General features: G+C 33.7%; 1 protein-coding gene across 1 annotated transcript; it reads right to left on the reverse strand.

The window, feature by feature from the left end:
• Nucleotides 1-7,706: 7,706 nt before the first annotated feature.
• LOC121235965 (50S ribosomal protein L11, chloroplastic) lies at nucleotides 7,707-10,061 on the reverse strand. The gene is made up of 4 exons (XM_041132429.1): nucleotides 9,689-10,061; nucleotides 9,430-9,602; nucleotides 9,271-9,334; nucleotides 7,707-8,024 (listed from the first exon to the last, which is right to left on the reverse strand). The coding sequence occupies exons 1-4, from the start codon at nucleotides 9,954-9,956 to the stop codon at nucleotides 7,816-7,818; spliced, it is 714 nt and encodes a 237-aa protein (XP_040988363.1). The 5' UTR covers nucleotides 9,957-10,061; the 3' UTR covers nucleotides 7,707-7,815.
• Nucleotides 10,062-14,859: the final 4,798 nt, after the last annotated feature.

A 14,859-nucleotide genomic window follows, 5' to 3' on the forward strand; every position in this document is an offset into this window, starting at 1 on the left:
GCTCATTGGAGATCTTCAAAATCAACAACTACAACAAGAGCATACGCACATCATTGCAAGTTTTACAACATTCATTTAAAGCTTTCACTCTATCTTCTCTAAGCATTGAGCCTTAACCCTTGTTTATTTTGAGAAAGATATAGTTTGCACTGTATTGTTTTTATTCCACTCATTGAGGAGTGCTTTCTGATAACTTACTCACTATCAATTCTTATATCAGTAAAAGAGTGTTACAACCTTGTGCGTGGAGAAGGTGTTCTACATAGGGAATAGAAGTTGAATCATCATGTGTAAGGTGATTGCAAGTGTAGAGGGTGTTCTACACGGATTCTTTATAGCGGTACTGCTAAAAGGTATAATAAATGTTTATTTCTACCTAAAGGAGGTTGAATAGTGAATTTGGGAATCCTCAAAAGGTAGCTTGAGCCGATGACGTAGGCAGTGGGGCTGAACCTCGTTAAAATACTAAGCTTGCTTTCTTTTACCTATACTCTTTATATTTATTATTGTTTCGTACTGTGTTCATATTTTATATTGTGTATTTGATTTATAATTGTGAATTTTTAAATACAATTCAATTTACCCCCTATTATGTTAGTGATCTAGGCAACAAGTGATATCAGAGCGATGGCTCTTTTTACAAGATTAACTATCTTTTGAGCTAAAATCTTATAATTAACATTGAAGCTACATTTGGTGAAAGTCAATCTAGCAGTCGGTCTCCACTATTTTGTGGAGACAATTACACATTTTGGAAATGTATGAAAATTTTCATATAATCTCAAGGTAAAGAAATTTGAAGATGCGTTATAAATTGACCTTATATCCCAATAAAAATTGTTGATGGAGTAAAGGTCAAAAAGGAAGAAGAGTTCGATCGTGAAGATGATAGAATTACAACATTGAATTCAACGGTTATGAATCTCCTATATAATTTTCTCAATGGGAATGAGTTCAATAGAATAATGACTTGTAAGATGGCAAAAGAAATTTGGGATAACTTAGAAGTTACTTATAGAGGAACTTCACAAGTCAATGAATCGAAAATTTATATTCTTACTCATGATTATGAAATTGTTAAAATTAATGATGATGAATCTATTTCTAGTATGTCAACTCGTTTCACAAACATCATAAATAACTTGATAACTCTCAACAAAGTCTATTACAACGTGGAGATAGTAAGAAAAATTCTCAACTCTCAGCCAAAACGCAAGGAATCAAAAGTGACGATGATTCTTGAAGCTACATATCTCAAGAAACTCAAAGTAAATGATCTCATCAGGTCACTTACCACCCATGAGTACACATTGAAAAGAGGAAAAGAAGAAGGAAAGCCAAAGAAAAGTTTGGCACTTAAAACTGTTCCTCATGAAAGCGAAAGTGATGAAGATGAAGAAAGTGATGACCAAGATGAAGAAGTTGCGATGATAACAGGAAGAATTAAAGGAATCATAAAGAGAACTAAAGCTCCTTCAAATAAATCATTCAAAAAAAATTCCAGGAAAGATACAGGTTAAAATGATTCTTTAGCTTGTTACAAATGCAATAAACCAGGACATATAAAAGTGGATTTTCCTCTACTAAAGAAAGATCAAAACGAGGGGAAGAAAGTAATGAAAGTTACATGGGATGATAATTCTATTAGCTCAGACAGCGAAACAAACAATGGAGAATCTGCAAATCTTTGTCTTATGGCTAAAAATAACCTTGAGGTAACAAATCTTGACGATATAGAAAATCTTTCATACGAAGAATTGCAAAATATCTTGGAAGAAGTATATGAGGAACTTGAAAAATTGGGTATCAAATATACTGCTTTGAAAAAGAAAAATTCTTTTTTAACAAATGAAATTGATGTTTTAAGAAAAGAAAATATTATTTTGAAAAATGAAAATTATGAGTTAAAAAAGAAAGTAACTGATTTAGAAAAGATTATTGAAAACTTTACAGAAGGAAAAAGAAATTTTGAAAAACTTATTGATAATCAAATATGTGTTTTTGACAAGGCAAACTTAGGATATATGTCAAAGTAAAAATACAAACCTTATAAAAACTTCTTTAATAATCATTCTAAATCAAAATCCAATATTTAAAATTCTTTTCATAAAAGTAAACTTTTCAAAGAAATATACCATACAATCACTCAAGTTCTTTGTATTGTCATATGCTATTTGTAATTTTTGTAATAGAAATGGTCATAATTATCACACTTGTCCCATTAAAAGAAAACATACAATGACTATTAGGTTCATAAGAGTACCTAAAAATCTTATTTCTTCTAATACTAATAAATGAAGAACCCAAAAAACTTGGATACCAAGAAAAATCATTTTAATTGTTTTTGTAGGTATGCATGAAGTCCTCCATAAGCAAAAGCAAATGGTTTTTAAATAGTAGATGTTCAAGACACATGACGGGAGACAAGTCTAAGTTCATTGATCTTACATCTAGAGAAGAAGAACACGTGACATTTGGAGACAACTCAAAGGGAAATATCATGGGAATAAGTAAAATTGATAATGAGTCCTATCTCATAATTAAAATGTTCTACTTGTTGAAGGTCAAAAGTATAATCTTTTGAGCATAAGTCAATTATGTAATAAAGGATTTATAGGTATTTTCAAAATGGATAAATGCATTATTTTAAATGATCATGATTGCAATGTATGTTTTATTACTCTTAGAAGCAATAATGTTTATACTATTGAATTCGAAGAAATTGCCTCAAAAGATGCTATTTGTCTTTTAGCTCAAAATGAAACTTGTTGGCTATGGTATAGAAGACTAGGTCATGCCAACATGAAACTTTTTTCCAAACTTTCAAAAAATGATCTTGGGAGAGGTCCACCAAAGGTAAATTTTCTTAAAGATAAAATTTGTTATGCATGCCAGTTTGGTAAACAAACAAAAACTTCTTTTAAAACCAAGAAACATATTTTCACTATTAGACCATTGCAACTGATACACATGGATCTTTTTGGACCAAACAGAGTTGCAAGTCTAAGAGAAAAATATTATGCATTTGTTATTGTTGATGATTTCTCTAGACATATTTGGGTCATCTTTCTTGTTCATAAAAATGAGGCATATAATGCCTTTATGAAGCTATGCAAGAGAATTCAAAATGAAAATGGTTATACTGTTTCAAGTATTCGAAGTGATAGGGGAAAAAGTTTGTTAATAAAGATATTGAAGTTTTTTGTTATGAAAATGGTTTTATGCTCCTCAACAAAATGTGGTAGTAGAGAGAAAGAACAGATCTCTTCAAAAGATGGCAAGAACAATGCTCAATGAGAACAACTTGTCTAGTTATTTTTGGGTTGAAGCGGTAAGTACTACTTGTTATGTCATAAATAGAGTTATGTTAAGGTTTAAGTTAGATAAACCCCCTATGAGCTTTGGAATGAGAAAAATCCCAACATTGGTTACTTTCATGTATTTGGATGAAAATGCTTCATTTTGAATGACAGGGATAATTTAGGCAAATTTTGTGCAAAATCTGATGAAGGCATCTTTCTCGGGTATTCTACTAATAGTAAAGCTTATAGAATTTTCAATAAAAAAAAATACTTTGATTGTACAAGAATCTATGCATGTAGTATTTGATAAGTGTAATCTTCTACTCTCCAAAAAATCTGTTGATGAAGAAAGAGAATGTATAAATAAAATAGATAATCTCAATCTCAACAAAGAGAACACCATAGAGGAAGTCCAACATGGAGACATCAGGAAAGATCATCAAAACTTGATACAAGATGCAACCAAACAATGGAAACTTGTGAAAGATCATCCAGTGGAACAAATTCTAGGAGAACCTTCACGATGTGTAAGTACTCGGTCATTTTTTATAAATATTTGCAATCATACTGCTTTTCTATCTCAAAGTGAATCCAAAAAGATTAATGAAATACTTCTTGATGAATCTTGGATTCTAGCTATGCAATAATAGCTAAATCAATTTGAAAGAAATGATGTTTGGACACTCGTCTTTAAACCCAAAAATCATATTGTTATTGGAACAAAATGGGTTTTTAGAAACAAGAAAGATAAGATGAGTTCGGAGTCATCATTAGAAACAAGGCTCGACTTATAGCCCAAGGTTTCAATCAAGAAAAATGAATCCATTATGATGAGACATATGCACTAGTTGCAAGATTAGAAGCTATTCGAATGCTACTTACTTTTATTTGTTATAAAAATTTCAAACTTTTTCAAATGGATGTTAAAAGTGTTTTTTTTAAATAGTTTTATAAATGAAGAGGTATCTTAGCAACCTCTAAATTTTGAAAATCATATTTCTTCAAATCATGTTTTCAAGCTCACAAAAGTATTATATGGACTCAAACAAGCTCCTGGATCTTGGTATGAGAGATTTAATGGTTTCTTGATTGAAAAAGATTTTTTAAGAGGAAAAATTGATACAACACTTTTCATCAAATATGAAAAAGAGAATATTATTTTGATTTAGATTTATGTGAATGATATAATATTTAGTGCTACTAATGAAAATATGTGTCAAGATTTTGCTAAGAGTATGCAGAAAGAATTTGAAATGAACATGATGGGAGAACTTAACTTCTTTCTCGGATTGCAAATCAAGCAAGCAAGCAAAACTTAACTTCTTTTTCTCTCTCCTTTTCCAAAATCTAAAAAATACTCAACTTAAATTATTTCATTTCTATTTGCAAATTATCTTACTACTATTTACAAAATTCTCATCTCATCTCATTCTCCCAACGAGCCCTAAAGTTTTGGTTGTTACCATTAGTCAAAAGAATTCCTTACAAGTTACTTTTTTAAGAGGTAACAGAAGATATTCCATGAACAATTAACAACAAATTGATATATATGACGTGATTACGACAGTTGTGCAAAGGAATATTGTTACCTAACTCAAAAATTCCTTACAAAATTTAAAGAGGAAACCTAGGGCATTCTAAGATAGGATCAATGCAAGAATCTTCTGAATCTGGTATGCATGTTGACATGACAAATGTCTCATCAGCCAACCCAAAGCAAACTCCATCTTCCATATGAAGAAATCATTCAAAAAGACTCAGGTATTCATTCTACTTCTACAGACTCCATCTTCTCATGTTCTCTTTGTTCATTGGACCTCGAGGCAAACTTCCTGAGATCGTGACCTTCATTATGATAGTTTAGGACTTTGTGCTCTAGCGTTCATTGCTCAGTGCCAGACAACCAACCGGGCAATCTGGCACAGATACCTTAACCAAAAGTAAAGAGCCATCAATGTTAACCAGCATTTATGTACCTCAATTATTTTTCAAGCTAGCCATACATATATCACAAGCAGCCCCATCCATAATCTTTTTTGTTAATGAAAGTCATTTTTTCCCCGATAAGTAAATAGTTATCAATTTGAAGGCATCCTCTCATTAACAAAGTCAGATAGATAGAGCAAACTTGAGGTAAATAGTATGATTAAAGCCTGATCAAGTGGCATAACCACTAATAAAAGGTAATTGAACAATCAACTTCGCCTTGTCAGATGAACAACTTTCCTGGATCCTACGTGCTCACTATTGCTTGGTTCTGCTTCATTTTTCTACCTCATTGGTGGTTACTTTGAGCGTCTCGTTCTCCTTTCGATGGGTCTTCACCTCGGTAGTTAGTTTTCCTATTAGTTATTCCATTGCAACGAGCCTTACTTCCATGTTTGTCGATGTCGCTTCTTCTTATCCCCAAGTTGTCTGAGAACAGGTTGGTGCAGGCATGCGAAGGACACGTGAAGTCTATAGAAATCCTGCAGACAGTGTCATTGTTAATGTCATGTTTTGCATGCCTTTGGGCCGAGTTTCAGCAACCTAAGTTTTCAGATTTTGACTTGCACACTTAAGCAAACGTGGAGAATAGGGGCCTTGGTGGTGGCCGGAGAATCTCTAATGCCAAAGTCTGTATATCTCCTTAGTAGTTTGCGCGTAAACTTAAATAGATCAGAATGAGTTCTTCGTACCTTGGGATCAACTTTTGTACTAAGTTTCGAGTGGGGATAGCTCATCCCTATCTTTGAGGGACTTATGTCATTTCCATTGTTTATTTGTCAGAATCATTTAATGTGGCGTGGCTTATGGGGCAGTGTCATTAGTGCGACGTGGCGTCCAAGTAGTGGGGCTATTAATGTGATGTAGCTTCCTGACTCACTTTATCCTGCGAGCATCCCATGTTAAGCCTCTTCATGCCTGCTGGCAAGAGATCGAGGGTTCTCTATATTTCCCACCTACCTTCCTATGTAAGTTCCCGAGGGTAGTTTGTCATTAGGGTGATGTTAGGGTGGCGAGTTCCATCTACCCCTACCGCCCATTTTCCCTATGCGTAGGTTGCTTCATAGGTGGGTTTTGCTCATGTACTAAGTACTCTGCAAAGGCCCACTCACTCCTTTTAGAGGAGGATTGTTGGGCTTGACTGAGTTCCGCTAGGCTCTCTGACTTACTTCCCTGGCAGTACTTTGTGGGCTTGTTTTAAGGACCAATAGTAGGAAAACCCCATTACAGTTATTCCATAAATTCTTATCGGACTAGTCCGATGGGAATTCCTTTTTGTCTTTATTCTCGTGCTGTATACTTTCTTCTCATGCTGATTAAGTAATTATTAGATAAAAAAGATGAATATTTGAAATTGAAAAGTGTTTGTATTTGTAGTATTTGGATATTAAAATGAGATGGGATGAGATGAGAGGTTCTTGCCATCCAAACCAGGCCTAAGTATCCAAACGGCCCTTACTCTTAAAAATCCAAAATAATTTTGAAATTATTCATTCTCTCTTAGTTCTCTCTCAAAATCATTTTGAAAATTGGAAATTTAAATCTTAAAATACGAGTCATTAGATTTGTTGTTAGAGACTGGTAATAGATGATCATGCGGGATAAGCAAAGGATTGTTTCCATTATTTAAAGAGAAGTGACGCCGACAATCATAAAGAGAATTCATAAAAATAAATTTATAATTAACGTGACTCTAAAATATATTAAATCTACTTTAAAATAAGAATAATTTTATAATTTAACATATTAAATTTATTATTGTGAAATTCTTTAACGCTAAAGCATTTCTCTTATTCAAACCAACTCGAGCCATTAGATTTGGTGGGAAAAAGAAAAGTGACATTACGTGATTCGGTGAGGCGGTTGTTCAAAGCTTTGGTTGGTACCATTAGTCAAAATAATTCCTTACAAGTAATTTTTTAATTTCTCGTTACGCAATTCGGATTGAATATTTTGTTAAAAGTTTAATAAAATATTATTATAATATTATTTTTATTATAATATTTAAAAAAATTAAATTATTTATTATATTTTGCGTAAAAATTCGAAAAAATTATAATAATTATATCAGATGAGATGAAATAAAATAATTTGATTTCATGTAACCTAGCCATAAATATATCACAAGCAAAGTCCCATCCATAATCTTTCTTTGTTAATGAAAAGTCGTTTTCTTCCCTGATAAGTAAAATATTTATCAATTTGAAGGCATCCTCTCATTAACAAAGTCAGATAAATAGAGCAAACTTGAGGTAAACAGTATGATTAAAGCCTGATCGAGTGGCATAACCACTAATAAAAGGTAATTGAACAATCAACTTCGCCCTGTGAAATGAACAACTTTCAAGAAATCCATACTCGCGTATAATTCTGTCGCAATTCTGCAAGTTATCTTAGTCAAGAATTTCCGGCCCAGAGTCCAAAATCCAAGGTTGGTATATAGGATCAGGAATTTGTCCATAGTTTTACACAAAGATGATTTATAAATCCAATTAAGCAAAATCGAGGGAACAAAGATCGAACTGGTCTACACAAGTTCCTTTTTTTTGGGTTCAAGAACCGGAGGATCAATATCAATTCCCATATTAGCTGCAGTGCCTGCTATAATTCTCATCGCAGATTCAATACTGGTGCAGTTCAAGTCTGGTAGCTTTTCAGCAGCAATTGTGCGCACTTGTTCAATGCTGATCTTGCCCACTTTCTCTATCTTTGGGTCTTTAGAACCTTTCTCAACACCTACGTGTTATTCAGTATAAGCTCTCAATTCAGTAATGGGATTCAAGATCAGAGAAAAAAAAACCTCTACTTAATTAAACCTATGGTAACAAGTTACTATCAATATTTTTACAGATAACATCATAATAACACATCGCTATAAACCTTCTAGGCATGCCATCAATACATCACCAGAGTAACCACCCCAAAGTTGAATTGTCTACAAGATAAAAATTTCTCAAATAACTGTCACGATTATATCACTAGGGACTAGAGACAACCAACATTAATAGATCCTGCAAAATGGAAAGCCTGCAACCTAGCCTAAAGTTTTGTTTAAATAAAAAATTCAATTTCATAGGTTCCTATTTATAGGGTAACTACACGAAATCAAGATAAGATAGATATCCGGATCATTATGAAAATCAAAAATCTTGATAATATGAAAATCAAATCTCTCAATTGGGATAATAAGCAAACCAAAATGTTGATTTGATTTTACCCCCAACACCATTGTCATACCCATTAAAACGCACTTGGAGCCATAGCTGATCTTCTCCTTCAACTAATTATAACTCAACCCGAGTTTCTCTTTTGCTCAAGGACCTAATTTCTAACGATTCATGCCATGTACTAATAATCAAACTTGGATGGTTATCAATTAATTCAAGGTCAAAAGCCCCTAACAACGTGAAAATGTTTCTTTACACCCTAGATTCAGTATTTTAATTGACACATAATCATGTCAAATCTACGAATACAATCATAGTGTGTGTTGCATTAGACTTTTAAAATCTTGAACGTTATGGTCTGGAGCCACATTCAGGTGTTCATTATGTATGTGGGTGGGTATTCGGGTCAAGAGGCCTTTCAAAGGTGTAGTAAACATTCAACAACATATAACAGTCATTTTTTACTAAGCACCACCGAAGTCAATGCCCAAATTGAGAATGAAGAACTTCACACTTTTTTAAACAAGTGAATTGTCAGTCCGCAGGGTCAATTTATAGTTGTCCAGACTTGCTCTGAGATGACAGGTTGGATTCATCAAAACTGATCCCATGAACGCAAGTAATGTTTCATTCCCACTCAAATAATTTCTGAATCAAATTGGTAATGCTCCCTTAAAAATAACACTGATAAAATGCCTGAAATTAAATTATCAAACTGCATATATTAAGCCTCCAAAAAGAAGAATATCAAACGTATGACAAGAAAAGGGGGTAAAATTATCAAACATATGATGGGCATTATTAAAGTGGTATACCTGCGGCCTTTAGGAGCAGAACCGAAGCAGGCGGCGTCTTCAATATGAAAGTAAAGCTTCTATCCTATAAAGAACACAAGTAATCCTTACACCAAATCCAAATAATAGAAAAGAAAGAAGATGATTCTAAAAGGAATAGAATGGAAGAATTGAACCGACATCGTAAACAGTAATTTCGACGGGAATAACATAACCGGCTTTGTCGGCGGTCCTGGCATTGTAATCCTTACAGAAAGCCATGATGTTTACACCCTTGGAACCCAGTGCTGGCCCTACAGGCGGCGCCGGGGTCGCCTTCCCTGCCTCCAGCGCAAGCTTTATCAATCCCACCACTGCATAACCATCCCCAACACAAATTTACACAAATTTTAATTTCTTAGACTCATACCCAATGGTAAAAAAGATATAAAAGATAAACCTTTCTTGGATTTGCCACCGGGCTTAGGTGGAGCCATTGCAATGACTGTGAGACGCCTTGGTGTTCGAGTGAAAAGTGGGGGCTGTTTGTGAGCGAGGAATTGGAGAGGAATGTAATTGAGCTTTGAAGACAGACCAATAATGCCAGTCGATGAGGCCAAAAGAGAAGAAGAAAGTTTCCCATTGATACTATTTTTAACACTGCTCTTTGAAGAAGAGAGGCTCGAAGGGAGCTGACAGTGGGAAGAAATGGAGAGAGAGGACGCCATTGGAAGGTAGTTTGGGAGCTGGTTTGATTCAAACCAGACCTAAGTTTTGGATAAAATCCCCACAACTCCCACTCCACCTTGTCTGTACTCTTATCTTCTACGACGAAGTCGACTGGCAAATATATGGCTTAACGACGCGGTCGTTTCCGTCTCATGTTTTTTGCACTTAAAACGGAGACCGTTTTGCTACAATGATTTGCTTTCCTCACTCTACTCAACTCAATTAAGGGTGCGTTTGGTTACTAAACTCACTTCAATTCATCTCAACTCATCATTATAATTTTTTCAAATTCCAATACAAAATATAATAAACAATTCAATTTTTTCAAATTTTAAAATAATAATAATATTAAAAAATAATATTCTAACAATATTTTATCATCACAACTCAACTCAACTCAACTCACTTCAACATCCACACACACCCTAAATCTTAGAGCTCTCGCATTGAAATAGTTAAATTCAAACTCAAGTTTTAGTTAATATGACATAAATTTATCTTTACCTATTTCATTCATATCCAATCTCCATATTGGATTATCTATATATTATTTATATAATAATAAAACAATGTTAATTTATTTTTTTAAAATTTTAAAATTATTTAATTTTATTATATTTTACCATTGTTAATTAGTAGTAATATAAATTATAATAGCCCTAAAAAAAATTGCTGCAACCAAATCACAGTAGGAAGTAAGGAAGAAAATATTTTTTTTATTTCTTTTGGCCATGCTTCAGTAACTATCAAATTTGACCCACAACACTAACTTACTATAACAAAAAGCCATCCCCTTTTACATTTGTATAATCCAATGCAATACATTTTGAGATTCTACTAGCCAAACACTCCATTAAATTTGTATTTGTATAATTCAATGAAAGTGCTCTAATAGAGCCAAAAAAGAAAAACAAATTATAAAAATAAACTAAAAAATTATCTCTTATCTACTTCATATTGTATTAATAGATATAACGTATGTCAAATTCTAATGTTATTTTTATTATATAATAGATATAACGTATCATATGAATTTATAAATTTACTTTTATAAAATTTGTTTGTAGTTATCATACTTCTTTTAAACTATTAAGAAGAAAGTTTCCTCTATAAAAATGGAAGAGAAAAATAAGTCATCGACGGACTTACAAAATTTTCTTTTTCGCTTAACATAAGGAGAGAGCATAATCCAAGTTGTAGAGAGAAATTTTGCTTGCTCGAAGTATAAGATGGTAAGCCAAATTTCTATTTTGTAAATAAATTTTAATACTTTCCAATTTGTCATTTTTAATGTTTGAAATTCTTGATTTTATGTAAGGAAAGGCAAGTTATCAATTCTTTATATGGGCAGATATACTTCAATTGGTAGAGGAGAAATTTCTGGCAAAAGAGAATGCACTAGAGAATGATTTATTGTTGCACAAGTATGAAGTTCAGAGAAAAAAAGATAAATTAATACAGAGAGAGAATTATCTGCACAAACAAGAGGACGAAGTTCAAAGGCGGATCATAGAGAATAGATGTGCACGTATATTTTTGTATCTGTACTCGGTGTGTTCTATCCTAATAGTTTTTGGTTGGTTCGAATGATATATGTATCGTGTTATTGTTACTTGTAAATCGATCTTGTAATTGTGGTAAGATTTAAGTATGGTAATGGATGTTAACGTCATTTTTTATTTGTAAGAATGGTACTGTACATGAACCACTTATTGATGGGAACAATGGAGATTTGTTTGGTACTTACAAATGACATTAGATTCTTGGCCGATTGTTGATGTTGATACAAGTGGTTAGGAGAAACAGTTAATGCAAGTTAGCTGGGGGCCTTCTCTCTCTCTGTCTCTCTCTCTCTGAACTTTCAAGTCAGCTTCTCACCATATATATAGAATATCGATTAAATATGCATATGGTCTATAGAGATACAAGAACAAGGAATTATCTTGCTAGTGCAAAATACTCAAGCTGTAATGCATGAAGATAAGTGCACTTAAGCATGTTAAGTAAAATTGACAAGTTGATTATGCTTCTCCAAAAGCTTCAGATTGCAGGCAAAAATATACAGCTACTTCTCAGAAGCTTTTCCAAAATGGTATGGTAGAAATGAAGAGACTATATATACATGCAAGTAAGAATATACAGCAAATTAATTAAGAAGAATCCTGAAAATGCTGCAAGGAGAGACTATATATACATGCATGCAGTGTCTTCAATCAGTACTCAAACTCAACCAAGAACACCCACAAATCTATACATTCTTTACAACCACAACTTCCAACAGAAAGCCTCCAGATTTTCACAAAATACTTCAAGATTTCTATAATTTATAGAATAATCATTTTCATACAAGTAGAATATCCACAAATCTGTACATTCTTTACAACTACAACTTCCAAGAAAAAGGCTCCAGATTTTCACAAAATATTTCAAGAAACCCTTAAAAAATACTTCACAAATTCTCATCATTGCTCGATGGAGTTTGTTGTGTGACAGTACTACATTTGGTTCCAACAAGAACATCTTCAATGTTAGCACCAACTTGGGGGTCAGGGACCTCACCAACTTGTTTGTCATCAAATATTTTCCTACAAGCCTAATTCTCAAAATGAAGAAAATACACATCTATTAGAAAGAAAACAAACACTAGTCCAACATATATACAATTAATAGAAAAAAACTTAGTATATGTTTCTTCTTTTTCTTGGTTGCAACCTTCTTCACAGGCGGAACCTTTCTCTTCGTTGGGAATCTCACTTTCCGAACAACAACGTGGAGGCTTAATATTTTATTACCCTTATCTACGACGTCTCTCTCATTGACATTGGTTGAATCGGAATCAAGTGGTAATCCTTTAAAATTATGCTCAAACTCATCCAAAACCAGAATGAATGCATTGACATGGTCATCACTTAGGGATACACGTGTCGCTAATTTCATACATCTTTTAACCACAACCTCGTACCTTCGTGCATCGACATTATCCCACAAGTCATAATAGCTACTTTTGACAAGTGCGTATCTCCTCTTTAAGTCTTTCCTCCATTGATCCAAGACGTACATATCTGGCAACACATGAATCTTCTTCATTTGATAAACTTTAAATGCATGCCTACAAATAATGCCCTTCATCTCAAACAGTGCACATATACATTTGACTTCACATTCCTCCTTGTTATAGTAAACCACGTACTAGACTGTTTTGACATGGTCATCATTAAAAATTTCATCCAAGACATCGAAGGTGGAAATACAATCTTGTTCTCTAATAAGTATGCAATTACAACAAATCGTCCCCCACATCTCCTTTTGGACTTCTTTAAACTTCGCATTTGTATACACCACTTGAAACTGCTCCTCAATGTGGAATGGGGATACACATGGGATGGTTTGGTTGCACGAATTGAAATTAGCTGTCGTTTTTACTTCCACCTTCTTCCTTTGAGCATTGTCAAATTGATAGATAAATTCCTTCAACATTGTACTAGAATGCACAAATCCGTTGAAAAAAACATTCATGCTTTCAGATTGCTATGTAGTACTCATACTAGCGCAAAATACACCCTTCAAGTAAGTTGGTACCCATAATGATCTCTCGGTGTACAACCCTTGTAGCCATGCATTATCACCAAGGTTATACTTCTGAATTAGTTTCCCTCACTTGTCCTCAAGTTCTGCTCAGGTATGCGAATCATATAAGGCAGTCTGAATGGCAGTCTTCAACCCTACATTGAATTGGGAGTGAGATCTTAATTTCTCGGACAGTTTCCATATGATATGCCATAGAAAATACCTATGGCAAGTTTCTGGGAATACCATCGCAATAACACTCTTCATTGCCCAGTCTTGGGCTATTATGATTGCTTGGGAGCCCGACCGTTCATGTAGTCCAATCATGCTCGGAAAAACTACATAAAAGTACTCGTATTCTCTCTTGAAATCAAGCATGCCCCTAATAGTATGGACTGCACATGATGGTTTACCCCAAAAAAGTGAGCAAAATGCATATCGTACCTATTTGTTAGGTACGTCATACCAAAGGTGATCACATCTCCAAAATACTCGTATGCAACTCGACTACATACATCAACCCAGAACATATTTCTAAGTTACAACTCGTCATCCACATCCATCATAGAAACAAATCCATCATTCATCTTCTTCATCCTCTTAAAGTAATCACTATTCATCCTTTGTGTGATAACAACAAAATCTTGTTACTTGACATATCGCTTATAATATGCTAGAAGCTTTTTATTAGTGGCAAACTCCATACCAGGTTTTGGCTCCTCAACTCGTTCAACATTATCCGATACTTTATTAGTTCCCTCGGTCTCTGTCTCTTTATTTACATCCGGCGAAATTTCTAAAAATGAAAATGTTTCATATTAGAATATATTATAACACTGGATGTTTACTAATTGGGTTAAAAGTCTAATACCGTTAGTCAGGTGACAGCTCTGATCAGTCGTGTGTGATGTACCTCCGAAATTTTTTTCACTTTCAGCACCCAATGGCAATGGCACAGTTGATGATTCACTTGCTAGTTAGGGAGTCTTTTCAAATCTTGTTGACTCCTCTAGATTACTCGACGGTGGCATCGATGGAGGCTGTAATGAGGCACAGTGTTCAAATAAATTCAATGCATATATAAAAAATAAAAAAAATAAAAAAAAAAAACCTTAAAAAGTTTAAAAAGAATGTACTTGGTAGGTATGTTGAACTTGTCTGGACTCCTCCGGATTACTCGACGAAGGGTAGGGGCATCCTTAGTCCAAAATGTGGCATCAATGGAAGCAGTAGTTAGGCACGATGTTAGAACATCCCAAATGCATATAAGAAAAAAAAAATTTAAAAAGTTTAAAAAGAATCTACATGGCTACCCCATGCACATGTATATGGATT

This window comes from Juglans microcarpa x Juglans regia, chromosome 6D (assembly GCF_004785595.1).
Source record: "Juglans microcarpa x Juglans regia isolate MS1-56 chromosome 6D, Jm3101_v1.0, whole genome shotgun sequence".
In the NCBI taxonomy this organism is placed as follows: Eukaryota; Viridiplantae; Streptophyta; class Magnoliopsida; order Fagales; family Juglandaceae; genus Juglans; species Juglans microcarpa x Juglans regia.